General features: G+C 37.1%; 1 protein-coding gene across 1 annotated transcript; it reads left to right on the forward strand.

Moving 5' to 3' along the window:
- Window positions 1–1,055: 1,055 nt before the first annotated feature.
- Window positions 1,056–19,636, forward strand: LOC140137998 (uncharacterized). The gene is given in 16 exon segments (XM_072159828.1): window positions 1,056–1,145; window positions 1,975–2,212; window positions 3,010–3,102; window positions 3,104–3,203; window positions 4,187–4,320; window positions 5,092–5,159; window positions 5,667–5,844; window positions 6,618–8,624; window positions 8,627–9,063; window positions 9,065–9,194; window positions 13,586–13,642; window positions 14,224–14,349; window positions 15,373–15,452; window positions 16,567–16,694; window positions 17,615–17,738; window positions 18,398–19,636. Coding segments are annotated over 16 exon segments (4,098 nt in total). The 5' UTR covers window positions 1,056–1,057; the 3' UTR covers window positions 18,508–19,636.
- Window positions 19,637–19,843: the final 207 nt, after the last annotated feature.

The raw sequence follows: 19,843 nt of genomic DNA on the forward strand, positions 1-19,843 counted from the left end.
TTTCTTTAACACGCAAAAATATAGACCAGGCAGATCAACTGTCACTCTTAACATACCGGTAGTGGGTCTACTTTTCGTCAGAAATAGTTATTCCCGCCAATTTATAATGAGCTGATCAAAGACAAGTAGATGTTTTGTAATTTTGACAGAATTAGGGCTGTTGTCGAAAGAGCAATTTTCCTGACTGTCGGCAAAAGTTCAAGTTCTCTCTGGTTTATTTTCCCCACCTGAGATGTTCTTCTTCCTTATTTGCACACTGCATTAATGTCAGAAATACATGTTCACAGGACCAACGGCTTAAAGTGCCCTCCAAAGCATTTTTAAAAGCAAGTAGAGTGAAGTGCCTTGCTCAAGGACACAAAGGCCAGCCGAGCTCAAGCGGACTCTACTTTCAGATTTTGAACCCTCGACCCTTGGATTCACAGTCCAATGCCTTAACCGCTCAGCCACGCTCCCCTGCCCGCTGTTTAACCATACAGAACTTGAGCTTGGACTAATTGTTGATAAAGACTAGTCATTAAAAATATTATCTAGAGACAAGCTTAAGATCAGCATTTTAATATTAATCATAAAAATAACAAATCCTAACTATGCCATTGTTTAAAAAAAAAATTATAGAGCACAAGGTTACAATGATAAGGATTTAAAATAGACTTCATTTTGTAACATTTGTTAAGTTACCTATTTGATTATGTGTAGAGTTTGATAGTAATATTTTGATGTAAATAAGGGACCCATAACGTGGTCTCTGAACTTAATATTTGAACTTTATTGAAGTATTACTTTGTCAACAATTTGTCAACGTTGGATCTTGAGATTATTCTTTGATGAAAATTCTACTCGACAACAGCCCCAGAATGAAAATTTCTCTTGAAAAGGTTTTCAATTGGAAAATGTGCCCCCCTCTTCCATTAAAAAATCCCAACTACATTATGAACATTACACAATTTACAAATATGCCAAAAACAACAAAAGGTTTAAATTACCATAATAAATAGAATTAGCCAATTTTATTTAAATACAAAATCATATATTACCGGGTATGTCTTTAAATTAAATGAAGTTGACCAATATTTGTGATTTGATTTTGCAGCCTACACCTTTCCTTAGTGTAGACACACTTCCAGTAGACAAGGTTGTTGTAGGTAAGTCCAGCACTACACCCCCTGATAAATTTGTTGGCTAATTTTGCATTTTTCTCAAAAAAATAACTAGACACTGGTAACAAAAGTTATGTAGGGGCAAGGAATCCAATTACTTCACTGAAATTTCAGTGATTCAAGACAAGTGGTTCATTAATATAGAAATGAGGTACATTCTAGCTGTACCTCTTTTCTTATCATAAATAACATACCGCTTGTCTTGAGTCACTGAAATTCCTTGCCCCTATAATAATAGGCCTACATGTATACATAACTTTTGTTAACAGGATGTTATTATTTTTTGAAAAAAATACAAAAATAGTCACAAATTTATCAAGGGGTGTTTGTTTGATGCAAGATATCACTCTTGCTCACCACCTCTCACCCAAACTCGATTTTTAGTGAGCAATTTTCCACTTGCCATTGAAACACATATCACTGGGATCGTCCAAATGTGAATCCAATTTTCAGTACTTGCTAATATGATCTAATTTATCAAATAAATTGGCCTGTACACTCTAAAACATGCATATTTTGTAATGTGTCACAACTTCTTTTATTTAGTCACAATTCATGATTCAAAGTTGTCCACTCTGCAACAAAGGACTGTATGTGATGTAATTTATAATCACAACTTTGTGGTAAATTTTAGTAATTTAAAACCTAAATTTTGAATCACTAGTTCAACTGGCTGTCTCAACGATTGTTTGAAGTGCTGTACATGTATATCTCTGGAAAAGGTTGTTTTCATCTTTACATAATAATGTAGTGTACCTCCGCCTTTTTTCCACTAGAATCTTCAATAGAATATATGTTTGTTTTACTTTGACAGATGGCAAGACATCTGTGTCATCACCTACCAAGACATGTGGTAGACCTTCATCTGGTCCAACTGGTGGTCGGCGATTTACTGGCTCACCAAAGAAATATCAAAGTCAAATCAACTTAAATAGCAGCATGAACAGTTCCATAGGAGGACGCAAAACGCCACAAACATCTCAGAAACAAGGATCCAGACCATCTTCAAAAACGTCATCAATGGCTAACTATAATTCATTTTTCACTCACAAGTAAGTTTGTTGATTAAAAGTGTGCTATTATAGTTCATTTTGTTTTGGCATCCTCGAGGCAGTGGCATCAGTTGCTTGCTCCAGTGGGCGCAGTATTAAGCAACATGCATTTTTTCATAGAAGTGGCATGTTTACTGATGTCACTGACATTGAGGAAACCAAATGGACTATAACATACTATAGGCTTCCACATGGCAGTGATGTCAGTACTTTGTCACAGTCCTTTTTGTGTCATACTTTAGTTTCTTTCATCAATAAACTGAGCATACTAAATGTTAAATGTCATACATACAACTGTGAAGCAAACAGTTAGGTTAGTTTAATTCAGGCCTGCAGAAAATTTTCTGCTCTCTGGGAACTTGCTGACGCAAGTGCTGGAAATTTTCTGTGAAATAACTGAAATAGGCCTATGTGCGCGTAGCGGACATCACAAGTGCGAAGTCCTCGCGGCTAGTTGAAATGCTTCTTGAGCTGGTTTTTGAAAGACTTCTTTTATGGATATTAGTGATTGTAGCAGTAGGTTCCACTTTGTGGCAGTTCTGGGTATGAATAAGTTCCTATAAGTGTCTGTGGACAGAGTGATGTTAATCGAGGCCGAAAGGCTTCTGCTTAGCACTTCAGCGTAGACAGTAGATTGCTTGTGGATGGTGCAGAGGTTCTATACTAGCGCTAGATGCATAGGTTAATTAATTGACAGGCATTTTTGTTTGGCAAGTCATGCATCATTCTCAGAGGCAGCCCTACACAGAGGAGAAAATATACTAATGAAGAGATTGTTTTTGTTTTTATTGCTACAGGAATGCAGCTTTCTTATCTGGCCCACCCTCATTATGGTCTGTTGGGAACAAGTACTGGCCACATCAGAATAGTCCCCAACTGGTAGAAAAGGTGCAGCATTCCCTCCTGTAATGGTAGTTGAAGGAATAGTACTAAACCAAACCAACTTGTCACTCAACCATTCAAGCATGATGTGGATGCACCACTTCTCACAGTAAGTGATATTATATGCGTGAGGCAATGTAACACCTATGTGACCTGGGTGCTTAACGCCCATTTCATACCATGCAATCTCAAGAATCATAGTGTTTGTGTTTTGACGTAACTTCTGTCGCTTATTGGAATTGACGTGTTTGGGGCTCGAGCAAACTGACAGATGAAAAGCATGTAAGGGTGAAGCATATAGGCCGCCTCCTCTTCATTATTTAATATATAATTGGCCGCTGAGACACAATGAGAGAGTTATCACAGGGACTTAAGTTGTGGTTGCCCGAGTACCCACTGTGAACTCGGGTAGTACAGTGGTAAAACTCTGAACCGGTAATCCAGCGAGTCCTGATTTTTTCTCTCTCAATATTTTCATATGTTAGTTTGCTCGAGCCCCAAACACGTCATTTAAATAATAATTTCTCGAGCATGCATCCTTTATTTCCGATCCTCGCATATATTAATTTGTGTCTCGCATTGTCTTACGCCCTGCTAGGGTGAAGCATATATAGGCCGCCTCCTTCTTCATTGCTTATTGAAATTGGGGATATCTGATCAATAAGTAGCTAGCATGCCCTATCGTCAATCACTGCCAGTTGACTTGAAGGCACCTTTGTTTTTACATTAATAGCCACAACTGAACGCTGATAGCAATTGTGCAAACGCTGCCAGTGTTTGATTGCTACTAATTATTGTGCCACACGCTGTGAGTGCCATATGATATGGGCTTAAGTAAGTCATTTCAAAGGGCACTAAATTTTAAAAAAACTGTATGATGAAATTTTTTATGGGAAAGGTCTGGTGGATGGTGATAATTAACTGTAGGACAATGTCATAGGCACTGTAACTTAAAAATAATCCTGTGATTGTGTTTTTGCAAAGACTAGTCTAAATAACAAGACAATTTGATTGAAATGTATCATTTACTTTTTGCATTGCAAACATACAATTTCATTTTGTTAAGCACTCAATATAATTTTCTTTTATTAGGAGAGATCTGTTTCACCAAGTCTAGAACTAAAAGAAAATACCTTACAAGCAGTGAGGGATGTAGCTAAAGACTTGTATAAGAGGAATTCACCGCCAACGACACCAACAAGAAGTGGAAGACTTCTCAAAGGAAAGTAAGTAATGCTTTGTACCGTAATTTCTGGAATAAATACCGCAGTTTGTATATTATATTTGGAGGCGGTGAAGATCAGGACGGCTTCATACAGCAATATTTGAAGAATAAGCCACACAATGAGAAAGAGAGTGAGACAAAAATGGCTGGCTGCACTGAATGAGAAGTAAATGTTATTATCAACTCATCCGATGTAAAAAGTTCTTAACAATATTAGCAATTACAATAAGGAGTGATAAATGAGGGGAAATAAAAGTGTAAGCCTGGGGTTTGGATTAAGACATTGCATATCAATCATTATTTGTTTGAACTTCGAAGAATTCTAGTGTTTATTTGCAGTTGCTTTAAAAGGTTATGAGGATTATGAAACTACCAAATTCTTCAAATCAATATCACCGCAGGCGCAGACCTGTATTAAATTTAGTTGATTTTGAGTACTGACAGTGTAAAATGTGCATGAAAGTTGTGTTTTATTGTGCATGAAAGTACAAAGGCCAAGTAACCATAAAGTTCTCTGCTTCTGGATGTCGTATGAAGTCAAATGATATAATTTTTTAAAGCCTATGACATATATGTTTTGTTCTAAAGATATGTTTTAAATATGAAATAAAACAAAATTGATCATTTGTAATGGATGGTCCCAAATGAAGAACTAGCAAAAGCTATGAGGGCGCCTTGCATTGTTTAATGAACAAAGATATTTCCGAGTGGGACCAGTTCCAGAACATTATTCATTTCTACTGTTTTGTTTCCATTTGTTCTTTTCTCCTAGATTAAAGCCTCTTCACACATTCAAGCTTCAAGGACCAAGTATTGATGAGTGCAAGGGCATTCAAGCAGGTAAGCTTTGTTATCAGGTAGTCCCTCCCTCATAAAGACCAGATTTGAACTTCCACACATGGGGTGTAGATTTCAAATGGAGCAACCCATTCAGGTAAACACATTTGAAATTCACACTCTCTTTCTTGAAAAGATTAAGGTCATGTCTTCCATTATGGATTTCAACTGGAATCGCCCATGACGAGTCAAACAAAGTGTGATAATAAGCTATTATAGGAGTGTCACTTGGACTTAAAGAAGTTGTGCAACCATGCCACAGTACCTCTTTCAATGCACACTGTGATTCTCTATACACCAGAGTGTTAAAAACTTAAACTTGCTTGGGAATCTTTTCAAAGACTACATCATAGGCATCTTTGTTAGCTTCACAAGTAGTCATGAAGAGTTTAGTTTCTTTTCATCTCCTTTATACAAGTATTTCATATTGCATGATTAAAATATCAGTCCTAATTCCTGCAGTGAATAATATTTTAGCATTAACCCTTAATGATTATGTTAATTTTACAGAGGAAAGGCCTTCTTTTACGCCTAGTCAAGCTAGGATGTTGCAGAGAAAACTAGAGCTACTGAGCATGCTCCCACCAGATCCATTACACCAACGACCTATGACCCATGAATCTTTTCACCATACCTCTATTGCATCTAACTTATCTGATGACAGAACTAATGAGCTACAGAGTCCAATGTAAGTCAATATGTGTGTGTGGTGGTGCATGCCTACATGAGTGTGTCTAATGTGCATTTTTCTGCAGGAGGCGTATGTGTGTGTAGGGGTGCGTTTGTAAATGCCTCCAACTGTGGAGGTGTGTGTGTCTTGTCACATTCACACTGTGGAGTCTGCTAACAACCGTGGAGCTCCACAGTTGAAGATAAGCTCAAAATGGGGTTTTTGGGCCATAGAGGGGTATACCACCTGTCATTTTCTGATTAGAGCAACCTCCACAGTATGGCGGTTGCTGTGAGATTTGTGTAAAAAAAAATCTCCCCAGTTTGAATGTGGGTGTGTGAATCTCCCCAGTTGGAATATACACACACCTCCACACTTGGCGGCATTTACAAGAGGGGGTGAGTTGCCTGTATGCATACAGTCAGATGTCGCTAACATTGTTTTTGAGATATTTGCAAAAACAGGGTTCAAATACTTTCGTTTGAAATTGTTTTGATAAATTGCTCATAACTTGGTAACCATATGTCTGATCCTAGGTTCCACTGTGCATGTAAAGTATGTTTGATAATACTCAAAATTGAGGTACAGCACGTATATAAGAAGAAGAAGAAGCTTTTGTGTGTATTATGTGAATATAAGGCTGTCTGACTGAGAAATTGATTCCTTTCACTATATTTCAAGTTCACTTTTCCAATTAGATCAATCTTGGCATTATTGGGTAAAACTAGGTAACACAAAGCAACATGCTTGTAACACTTACAAACTCATCAACTTTTCTTCTATTTTTTCAGAAGGATGCAAGATACCATAGGAGAGCTTCCGGCCAATGCTGCAATGCCACAAATGTCGGCATTTACTCGCATGCCACCAAACAGCCTTGCCAGTTTTGAGAGTGTTTCAGATGGCATGTCTCCTGTTCCATCAAATACAATGCTGGTAGACATACCAACACACAATAACAATGAATATATCAAATCTAGTTATGACAATGAGGAAGCAGGTGACAATAATGACTTAAAGTATGCACCTCCTGAAGCCACAATGAGTTACTATCTAAACGAAGGCGGAGCTGCAAGCATCTTGAGTGACATGGTGGACAGGGTCAAACACAGTACACAGAGAGTCAGTGAAGAAGTCGCAGAAGCTGTAGAAGGCGCATTCCATCAGTCGATGCTTGTGAACTCGGAACCACCATTGAGTCGGTCTGAAACACCTGCCAACAGGAGTATGGTGTCTGATGATGGGTTACTTGAATCCGCATCTCAGAGAAGCGTCAGGTTTTCTGATAATGATAGTTTTATTGATAATGACCCAAGTGTAGATTCTGGTAGGGGAGGTGTTGGCCCTGGTAGTGATGTCTTGGACCAAAGTTCAAGAGGAACACCAACACAGGATGTTGATGTTGACAGTGTCAGAAATGAAACACCTACACAGGATGAACCTGGACATGAAGATGCTGTAGATCAAAGCCAACCAAGTACAAATAACATAGAAGAGCAGAATCAGGACAGTGTTGATAATGACAGAGAAGTCCTTCTTAATGACAGTCAATCAGACACATTGCAGCAAGTTGAACCTGACCAGATCGAAGGTGAAAAAGAGCTAACCAACGTTCAAGTTTCTCAGGAGACTGAAGATATAACATTGGGCCAAAATGTAGATGATGTGAAAACAAGTGAGGATTATGAAGTAAAATCATCTCCTGAAGCTACCAGAATAGGAATAAGTATGTTTAAAGATTCAGTTGATGATAATAACATAAAAGAAGAAACAGATCACACGAAACTTGGTACAAATGAATTGGCTAGTAATAATGACAGGAGTGATGTTGTGCAACATGAACAAGAACATAAAAATGACCAATATTTAAGCACTGATCAGGATATGGTTCCAGTTGAAAGTATTAGCAAGGTTGAACAAGATGCACTGGTTGATGAGGAAGCAGGGGTAAAGATCATCGGAGAACCTACCATTCAAGAAGAGCAACAACATGCAATTGTGGTATCCGAAACACATAATGATGACAATTTGAGTGATAAACAACATGAACAAAATCAAAACTCTGTATCAGGCCAACTAGAACAAAAACAAAGTGCAGAGAATGCAAGCAATGAACAAAATATAACAAGTGCAATAAATGTGGATTCTGAACCTGATGCAGCTGAATCCAAAGTGACACACTCTGAACAGGATGAACCAAAAGTATCTGTGTTGCCAGAGGAGATGGTAGATGCAGATCCAGGGTCAGATGTAATTGATGAAGCGGTCTCAGATGCAACAAAATTGGACGATGATGATGAGACAAATGCTAACCCATCTAGGACTAGTGCAAGCAGTGATCCCAACCAAACAGAAAACAAAGAGGATCAATCTAATGCTGATAAAAATGCTGAGATAACAGGGATGGAAGGTGAATTGAAACAAAAAGAGGAGGAGGAGGAAGAATCTAAACAAGGGGAAAGTTGCAATAAGAAAAGTGATGAAGATGTTGACAAGAAAGACGATGATGGGGATGGTGGTTCCTCTGGTAGTGGTGGAGGAGCAGGTGAAAATGGACATAGCGGCAATAATGATGGTGGTTCTAATGCCAGGGAAGACGACCATGACAAAGGTGGTCAAGATGAATGTGGACAAGGTGATGGTAACCATGGAAACAGTTCTCATGGAAATGAAGAAAGTGATGTTAAAAATGAGAACAATGAAAACAATTTTACGCAACCTCAAGATGAGCGAATAGTGAAACATAATTTTTCATCAAATGATTATCTTTTAACCGTCCATCCAAACCTAAGGAAAAGAAAGTAGCAAAATGTTGGTATGGTGATCTTGAGGATGATGTCCCTGAAATAGAAGATTCCGTCCTGTTCTGTGGTATCTGTGGTCTGGATGAGGATACTTGTGTTTGTCCTCATAGTTCACTTGCTCCAAACAGAACTCAAAGTGCCTTCCCTACTCACAAGAAAATGGGTACCAACGAAGCAATATCTACTGTATCTTCAGCAAACAGGTTGTTTTCAGCTCCAGGGGCCATGCAAGGCAATCAGATATCAACCCCCGATGAGTTTGATTTGTCATCAACTGAAAATAAGATTATTTTGGAATACAAATCCTTGTTAGGACAAGAAGCAGGATCGGGTGTTTTAGTTCGAGCTGACCCCAAGAAATGGAGGATCAGTAAAGCAGTCCAATGTGCATTTCTTATTACGTGGTCTCCCAGTGGTGTCAGGGGAGGCAGGACATGAGGATGATAGATGTGGTAATAATAGAAAAGAAGAAGACACAATTGTTGACAGTGGATGTGAGAGTGAGCAGATGGATGATGATCCTGTACATGGTGATGAAGGTGTGTCACAGGGAGATTTGAACGGGTAAGTTAATATTATATTATCTGCTCTCAATGATGTTGAATCTATCTTTGTGACATCAAGTTGTGTGTTTGTATCATGATCATGATTGTATTTATCAATTGGGCCAAAAAAAAGGTTTGTGTCAAAGCTCATTGTTGGTTTGAAAAGAAATGCGAAATGCATTTTTTTAATTATTATTATTGTTATTCCCGACTTAGTATTTTTATGGTATTTTGAGAAAAAAATTTCTGGAAAAAACTATAAAAAAATTTTTTTTGGAAATAAAACAAATTTACGATTTTTTTTTTTTTTTCCAAATCGCGATTTCACAAATGCGTGCATAAGCTTTGAGACAAACCTTTTTGGGCCTTAGATATATGGTAGTTTAATCATATCAAATGTATAAATTTGGAGTCGCAGGCCTGCAGAGTCTACTGCATATTTTCTGTACCCTATTATATATGTTTCTCCCTCACTTGTTATCAGTTGGGATTGTTGTTGTTTGTCTGTTTGCTTGGTTTCATGTACTTAATTGAGCATGTTATTTTTTATTGTATCCAATGAGTGTGAAAAGAATTCCCAGAATAAACATCTTTTAGATGCTTTCAGAAAAATAGCTACTATGTCAAATTAATTATGTATATTATTCAATTAAAACTTTAAATCATAGCAAAGAAAAGTATTTTCTGCACCTATTTTAGGATTTTTATGTGAGTTGTTAATATTTGTATGTTTTTTTTTTTTTTTTTTAAGGTTTTCATGTTTGGCCTTTTGTAGTCTACAGGAAGGTGCTGTGCTTTCCAAAATGTAGGGGATGGTTAAAGCTTAATATCACAAATGCTTTTTTTATTTTGACAAAATTAAGGGCACCATAATTAAATATATATATATATATCAAACAATAATTTGTTTCAATAGTGACCATTATGGAGCAACCCAAGTTAATGAAAATTACAGTTGTGCATGGCCGACTGAGTGATAATTCACTCTGAAGTTGGGGTTCATTGGGTGAACAAATGCAACAATGTAAATGAAGCATCATAGGCTCTTTGGGTGACGGTAGTCTCAAAATAAAACTTTTGTTTACAAGATGCACCTGAGTATATTTACTTACACCTGTAAAGAATACTTTTGCAATCTAAAGAAATTATTTGCAGAATGAGAGATTGATGTCCGTTGGACTTTTCAACACAGGATTATCCCGTCATATACAAGATAAAGGTTGTTTTGTCCATACTCTATATCTCATTATCTACAAATGACAAACACAAGACAGAATTAGGTGTTATTTGCTACATATGTAGTTAATACCCCAGGGGGCACTTCAATATGAAATTGATATAGGTGTAGGGCTGGTACTTTCGCAGTAAGGGGCATTCGGTGAGAGCAAAATGTTAAAAATATGGGGTCATTGGGTGAGAGCATGATTTTTGGCATTTGGTAAGAGCAAAATGTACAAAATATGGGGTCATTGGGTGAGAACATGACCTTTTTTAAATGGAACCTTTGGGTGATGAGAGCCGAAACAGTGCCACAGAACAAATAGTTCTAAATGGCTTTAAGTTTCTCTTTTTTTAAAATAAATAACAGAATCAGTGATAAATTGCTATTCAAATTGCAAAATAAAGGTCTTTGGGTGACAGATCAAAAAGAAAAATAAGGGGTCTTCGTGTGACAGAGCATGTGTTCGTAAACAAATATGGGGTCTTTGGGTGACGACGATGCTGAAAACAGCCCTACATATGTGCCACCTCTAAATTGGGAGTGCCCCCGGCTAATACATTGATAAATGTTAACATATAATATACATATTGCACATTTGCATCATATTTTTTTCAATGATGAACAAGTTAATGAGAGTTCAAAGTCTACAAATGCCTTACTGCCCACCATGGTGATCAACATAAAAAAGATGTGTTAAGGAATATATGTTTGTGTAGTCTCTTATCAAGATAGGATAGTTTTGAGTAAATATATAAATCTGCAATAAAGACTATGTGTAACTATAGAAACTAAGGAATGGATGTATGTTTAGAGTGCATAAATTGCTTTAGGCATTTAACAGTGTGTCCTGGGGCAGAGAACACCGTCAATACATATGGAATATATGTATACTAGGCGGTTACCCATATTTGGCGGTTCTCGGCTGGGCACGATTACCTGGCTGATGGTAACTCTACCCATCATGTTTGATGCCCATATGACAGTTTTTACTTATTTGACCTCAGACGACCCCTGGTGACCCCAAAATGACCTTCCAAAAATTTGGCTTTAAATGTTGATTGTACCCACCAAGTTTCATGCCCATACAACAGTTTTTACTAATTTGACCTCAGATGACCCGTGAATGACCTCGAATGACCTCAAAATGACCTTCCAAAATTTTGGCTCTAAATGTTGTCTATACCCACCAAGTTGCATGCCCATACGACAGTTTGTACTAATTTGACCTCAAATGACCCGTGGGTGACCTCGGATGACCCCAAAATGACCTTCCAAAATTTTGGCTCTTAATGTTGTCTGTACCCACCAAGTTTCATGCCCATACGACAGTTTTACCCACCGACCAAGTTTGAGCTCCATGAGCAATTTGAAATCTTTGTTTTTTGACCTATGACCTCTCAACCGTATGTCTGACAAAAAGGTCACAATGGAACTTTTGTTTGTTAGTCCAATTTCCACCTACCCACCAAGTATGAGCTCCAAAGGCAATTTGAAATTTTTACCTTTTTGACCTTTGACCTCTTAACCATAGGTCTGAAGAAAATATCACCGTGGAAACTTTTGTTTGTTAGTCCAAGGTCAACCCACCCACCAAGTTTGAGCGCCATAGGAGCAATTTGAAATTTTTACCTTTCTTGACCTTTGACCTCTTAAACATAGGTCTGAAGAAAATATCACCGTGGAAACTTTTGTTTGTTAGTCCAAGGTCAACCCACCCACCAAGTTTGAGCGCCATAGGAGCAATTTGAAATTGTTACCTTTCTTGACCTATGACCTCTTAACCGTACGTCTGACGAAAGGTCACCGTGGAAACTTGTTTGTTAGTCCAAGGTCCACCCACCCACCAAGATTGAGCGCCATAGGAGCAATTTGAAATTGTTACCTTTCTTGACCTATGACCTCTTAACCGTAGGTATGACTGAAAAGGTCACCGTGGAAACTTTTGTTTGTTAGTCCAAGGTCCACCCACCCACCAAGTTTGAGCTCCATAGGGGCAGTTTGAAATTTTTACCTTTGTTGACCTATGACCTCTTAATCGTAAGTCTGACAAAAAGGTCATCGTGGAAACTTTTATTTGTTATTCCAAGTTCCATCCACCCACCAAGTTTGAGCTTCATAGGGGCAGTTTGAAATGTTTACCTTTCTTGACCTTTGACCTCTTAACCGTTGGTCTGACGAAAAGGTCACCGTGGAAACTTTTGTTTGACAGTCCAAGGTCAACACAATGGCATGGCTAGATTTGCCATTTAAAGTATTTGAAATTTGACTTCAATTGAACTTGACCCGTCCTTGACCTTTGACCTTAAAAAATATAAACTCGTTCTGTCTCATACCAAGCTGCACCCACCCACCAAGTTTGAGCCCCGTATGACCTACGGTGGCCTCACATTAGCAGTCACAGACAGACAGACAAACAGATCTACAGACAGAGAATAGCGTATTATTATATAGATGGAGCATTTTGGTACATGTATAATAATCAGGGCAAAATACAGGAACAATGTGGCAAAGACATCCTAGGTTAGTATTTTGTCTCTGTGGTATTACTGCTGATGCGGTTTGTGTTATTTTTGGCTTTATTTTGATCATTGTTGCTGCTAGTTTTATTTTTGTTGCATTCATTTGGTATGATTGTTTTTAATTCACTGTTTTCAGTAAAATCTATATGAGCATGTCAATCAATTCTTTCATTTTCTATGACTAGCTATATATTCCAATTGGCAAATTGCCAATACATCAAATTCAATCAAGCCTCTTAGAGTTAGAATGAGGACTGCCTAGTACCTTTAATAGGGTTAGGGTTAGTTTAGAAATATGTTTGTGGTAAGAATAATGGTAAGGATGTAGTGTCAGCATCACCATTTTTATGCTGCGTCAGAAAGTAATTTTGCAGAAATAATTATTTTGCCATTTTATCGATTATGTTAGCCTTTTTTCTACTTTTGATTGTCTCTTGTGTAAACAAATACCTCCTGCAAACAGTACACAAAGTTCAATATACTAAATAAGCTGCAGACCTGTCATTTCGTGCCTTTCAATGTTTTGTTGGTTACCATTAAAAAGCCTGATATGTATAAATAATAATGAAAGAGTCGCCTCCTGACTTGCTAAAACATTTGTGACGAGAAACTCAGACAATCAACTTTCAAGGGCATAATCAGTTGAATATCCATTCGTGTTCATTACAGAGCTGATCCAAGCACACTAGAAGTTGTAGCTAAACCAAAGACTCTGTCAAGACCAAGGTAAGGTCCATTTTATCCTTTTCTCATCGCTCTCTCTCCTTTCTCTTTCTCCCATTTGTATACATCCTCCATCTCTACTTCCTCTCTTTATGTCTCATCCCACAACCTCTCTCACTCTCTCTCAATCAGTTTCTCTTCTTACCATCTATGTGTTTAATACTGTCTGTCTCTCTCTTTGTCTTTGTTTTCTTGATCTTTGTTCCTCTCCCTCCGTCTCTCTAGTAACAGCCACGACACTGTTCAATTCATGAGCAGCCTCTCCTTTATAGTTTATGCCCTGTGCCCCATGCCCGCCCACTGCCTGTTTGGCTGCACCACTGATGCCCTTTATATGCATCTTTATTATGCCCTACCTGTCCTATGTATCTCACCTAGGCTTCCTTGCATCTTTCTCCCTCCATCCCTCCTAACCAACCTCTCCCAGACTACCCTTCATTTCTACTCAATCTGTGATCATCTCTCCCACTCCTAGAGATTCCATCCATAGATACCAAAAGTCACATTGCTGTATTTTGTGTTCAGCAGCTTTGCATATAAAACATCATTGTTTTACATGTTACTTTGATCCATATTTATTTCAGATCTGCTAAGAACAAACCAGCATCAATGCCAGCACCGTGCCCACCAGTCTGCTTTAGAATCAATGTCAGACCACCAGCAGGAAAACTCTTCTACTTTGCATATGGGGTAGACATGAAAACAAAAAGGTATGTAGAAGTGTGCACACAGGGAATAGAGAGAGAGAGATCTGATGTTGTGTCACTCACTTATAGTACCAGAAGCTATCACCCGGAGCCAAACTTTTAACCCACAATTGACAGATAGCTTTCTGCTCTTTTATTTTGACAATTTTAAACGTTGTACAGATCTCACACCACCAAATCAGAGTCCCATAGAGATATGTGCTAAATTTGCCTTCAGAAAACATCATTTTTTCTTCACAGGAGTGACTCAGTTTTAAGCGACAGCTATGATGGTTGAAATCAGCCCTTGCCTGATCCCTCTGGCTAGGAAAAAATATAGGTTGACCGTCATTATTTTTTACGACTGGCCTTCGAAGTCTACGATGTCCGGGAATTGCCTATTTTACAGGCAAAACCATGCCAGTGTTTCTGTAAAGAAAAGGCTGCTTAAAATCATTAAAAGTTATTCGATCTCTCCCATCTGTGTACACTTGCAGGAATTAATATTACTAATCATGACCAATCCAAATTTGGCTAAAATTATGCAAATTTCTGCTCATTTTAATGCTTAAATTGAGAATGCATGGTTTTTTCTGAGAAGTGAAATTAAGGGCGCACAACCATATAATTATATTTGGTGGTGTGAAATCTTGTACATCATATTGGAAAGATGCTAGTAATTTAGTAAACTTAATTATTCTTCTACACATACATGCGAGTTGCAATTGTAATATTGTCATGATTTTTGGCTTAACTTCAAGCTGTAATTAAAATTACTTTGGATGTTAGGTCTAAAACCACATAGATGTTTGAATCATGATTTGAAAATGTTAGTTCTATGCCATGAATCTTTAAGAAAAGCACCATGATAAGAATTAAGCATTTTGCAGTTATTCTTTTATGTATCAGCTATGATTATTATGAAATGGAGTTTGTTGTCAAATCACCAATTCATAGATGTAAAAACACATGTAACAGAAAAAGTCATAGTTCTCTAAATGAACCACTTAAATATTTAATGAATATCTTTCCTTGAACTCTGTGTAGAATGGCCACCTATCTTGGTAGCACCGTAGAGAGGCGTTGGGGAGTATTGTTTGGTTTCAAGCTCAAGTTTAACAAAAGAGGCAAGTATTATGAGATGACATTCAGTATGTGTAATTGATATCAATAAACGTTGGTTGTTAGTGTGAATATTTGTCTGGTTTGAATCAATTGAGACTAAACATATATCATCTTTCCCAAAGCTAGACCTTTGTGTAGTATTTTGTTTCTGGTGAATGTTATTGTTTCAACAAATACAATGGGCTATTCCATTTAAAATCCACACTACCCCTGTGGAAGATTTTGGAGAGTATGTTTTTCAAATGTAATTGGTCAGGGTTAATCATTTTGAAACCAATACTCCCTCAACCAATCTTCCACAACTAGAGTGAGTATTTCAAATGGATTAAGTTACCTAATTGTCTATTCTATTCAAAACTTTTACTCCCTCTATGGAAGACTTTAGCTAAATCTTTCACATGGGTATTGTGGACTTTAAATGGAATAGCCCATTTAACCATACATGATGCTAAATTCATTGAAAGAAAAAAACACCCTTTAGCACAAAGAGTCACAATGGGCTGTTCTGTTTAAAATCCACACACCTGTGAAAGATTTCATTCTCAATTCCAGTTGCATGTGATATTCAATGTAGCTTGAAATCTTTGCTAGTTGTAAAAACAATTGTTGAAATTTTTCAAATCCAGTTCAATTTTACACAATTAGGAATTTTGTTTGACATTCCAAAATCTTCCACAACTTTTCCACTTATTGTGAATGAAAATGGTTATTATTTATACTTGAGTTTGGTTGGAACTCCAAAGCTGCCTTCTAGCTCAGTGGGTATGTAGATTTTATAAGAATTAGCTCAATTATGTTATGATATTGGCCAAATTTAATTGTGAAAAAATGTGAGCCCTACTTAAGGTTATCTTTCGGGTAAGAAAGAAAAAGATTTTAAACCCAATTAAGTTTTCTTTTGTTAAAAAAAAAGGTTTTCTTAAATTTTCCAAGGTGATCACCTTAAAGCCTATTTACCGATTCCTTTATTTTGCTGCAACAGTATTTAGGTGAGATATTTTGGGACTTGGTAGAATAAAATATCACATGAAATGTTTTTAAAGGAGGGATTGAACATTACCTTGTCAAAGTTAGGGCATAACTTTTCTACATTGTTGTTTCTATCATCATCATCAGGTTCCGATTTGGAAGCTGGTGGGTTTCCTAATATAGAATTTGACCCTGAGAGTTCAGTAGAAGGCTGTGTCTATGTCATCACACCAGCGCAGCTCAAAACACTGGATATGTTTATGGGATCCCCACAGGTAAGTTAATTCACTGTTAAAAGTTTTTAAGATGATATAAGTTCAGCAATTAGCCACCACCTGATTTTGTGCTGCTTACTACATGCGTGCTCCAGTTAATCTTGCATTACAATGTAAACTTTCCAGTACAGCATATGTGAGCGAAATCAATATTTTGAGGATTGAAATTCAAAAATCATCTGAACAAATTTCAGAACAAAAAAAATAACAGGATGCAGATGTTTTGCTGTGTTTTTCAGTTGTGTGCTAATACATCCCATTCATAAAAGATTATAGTCTCCTTTTGGGGGAGAGTTCACGGGAGACCTTAACAGACCCCATGGAGTGCAGATAGAGTAATAATTATTATTAATTGATTATCCATTTTCATATGGTTGTATGGATGTTTACTTATTACTTGTACAATGTATACAGTTTACATTATCAAGGTCTGATTACCACCTACATGGGTAGACATAGCCCACCTGACCACAAGATTAGCCAGTTATTGCTAATTGCCACTGTTAACTGTTTTTGCATTAGTAAATCAGTATGTATAATCAATTACAAATAAAAGAAGAGATTACCAATATTGCAGAAAAAGTACAAGTGAGCTGCCAAAATTAGTACTCATGACATTTTGTTTATATCATCTTTTTAACCCTTTCAATCTTCATCCTTTGCTTATTGTTTGAAGCCATAATCTCATCTTCTTACCTCAGATCTAAGAGATTATTCATTTTGTTATATACAAAGAGTTTTGATGTTTTGTTTGTAAACAATTCATTCAATTTCACTTCATTTTGTAGGGGAGTTTTTGATTTGTTTCTTTGGGATTTTCCAATGTGAATTTACAAACTTTATATCGCATTTAATGTAACGACATATAAAATCATAATCTAATTGTTGTTGTTTTTTAAAATATTTTTCTTTCATTTTAGTATTACATTCATGCCATGTTTCCTGTGTGGATGTCTAATTGTTATCAGCCAGAACAATTTGGAGTAGCTCAGTATTGTGTAGCGGCTCTTACTTATGTAGCATTGGATAAATGGACACATACAGGTGAGCTGCTTGCTTTTGAACACAAATCTTGAATGGCACAAAACTCTAGACAGGGTTTCACACTTGCCAATATAGACACAGTTATACCCATATATGCAGTATATTGCTAAACCACAGAAAATCAAATCAAGGATTCGGCCAATTGTACTTCATATCAAAGTTTTACAGAGTTTCCGTATGCGTTGTGATCACCCAGTGTACATGCATAACATGGATAACAGGATTCGTAAGAAATCCTGTTGTTCATGCAAAAGGTCAACAAGTCCAATACAGTTGTTTAAGACACATTTTATGCTCGAAGTGTAGAAAACACCATACATGTGTTGCCACCCACCTTTCAGTAGTATTTTGTTTCTTATACTCTATAGGTGAACATTTTTGTGCTTTCTAAGCTTCAAACATGTGCAACTGTTTCTCTGTACCATTTTTCACCCTGATGTGGTAGTGACATCGGTGTGCGTTCGCTCAAAGCGCTAGCATATACAATACATGCACATGCTTGAAGATGCGCACATGAAACAGCTGCCTGAATGCGTTGACATCACTGCCACACCAGGGTGAAAACAAATTTGTGAAAATTTGTTCAGTGAGCAAAATAAAGTTACCTTAATTCTAGTGCTTAACTCATAAGCTTTGATTTGTTCTGTTTTGATTTCCAGATACCAGCAAGCCATTGTCATGTCACTATAGCATAGAGCAGTGCCTCAAAGGATCAGACCTATTAACAACTGACTATATTCAACATATGAAAGCACAGTTAGTCACATAGTAAACTGTCTGAAATGGATCTCACATACACTTGATTTCAGAGAAGAATGGCAGTCCCTTGATCGGATTGATGCAAGTGTCCTGTTAATGAACGACATACGCGGACCTTTGTGTTCCCTTCAAGCGGACCGATCTGCACCGTCCAACGTAATCAGCCAATCAGATTATCAGTCTGTTGTTATGAATGTCAGAACCCCACTTCTGTGTTTACGCTGTGCACGCTCTCAAAATGTAAACAACTGCCGTTTGTCTCTGCCACAAACTGTAGACTTCAGCAAGTGGCTATATGCTGACCCAGTTTCTGTGATCAAGGGCAGAGCTGGAGGATTCTAACCCAGGTGTAGTTTTCCTTGCACTCATCTGCTTGGACTCAAACAAAGTTTTTACTTGGACAGGCGGGATGTGGAAATATTAATCCAATCTAGTTTTTCATGTGCTCTAGCTCAAAGCCACTTATGAACAATTAGCTTCAGGATTACGATGTTGGTGTGATGTAAAATTCAGCTTCAAAGTAAAGATGTGCTGTAAAATTAGTTATCATAATGATCTCAGAAAGGGTATCATGTTCATTGTAAATCTTGAAAAAAAAAGCTGTAAAAGGTAATAGAAATGGTAGGAATTTGATTGTCATTCAGTAATGAGGCTCTTTCTACGTGCTTCGTGAACCAACCAACCAAAGTAAAAACACATAGTACAGCCAGTCAAACTTGTGAGAACTGCCTTTTTGTTAGGTGTCAGTGACAGTGTTAGAAATTGCCAAAAGACTATGGGCCCTCAACATTTTCTAAAGGGTTGAACTTACATTTTAAAATTGATTTGTGATGTTTTAACTGTTCAGTTATAGAATTCAGCATTTTTTATGGTTATTTGTCAGCATTGTTGAAAATAACCCACATTAGGAAGTGCCCTTAGGTATGCTAGTACTTTGCACTGTTAGGTGTTATGTTGAGTTGTGTCAAATGTTTATTGTAATCAAGTCTTGTGTTTTTTCTAGTGCCATACTTTGTAAATATATCAGCTCCGTCCTATGAATATATCAGCTCCGTCCTATACCAAAGAATAAAGGAAAAGTGTGTTGTATTTTGTACTCGCTATCATCTATTTTAAATATTTGATATATTATTATAAAATGTATATTGTTTTGTTTTTTATAATAAAGCTAGCCACCAATTGTATTTGCTCATCACAGGGTGTGGGGTGTTGCATATGAGGTCTTCTTTTTGAATTTCCTAATTTTTCTTTGCCAAATATCCCCACAAGTGTGACATCACCCATTGGTTTGGGTGTGAAATTTTATCAACTTCAAAATTTCGTAACAGAAATTCTGGGATGTGACT

The sequence above is a fragment of the Amphiura filiformis genome, chromosome 17 (genome assembly GCF_039555335.1).
Source record: "Amphiura filiformis chromosome 17, Afil_fr2py, whole genome shotgun sequence".
Classification (NCBI taxonomy): domain Eukaryota; kingdom Metazoa; phylum Echinodermata; class Ophiuroidea; order Amphilepidida; family Amphiuridae; genus Amphiura; species Amphiura filiformis.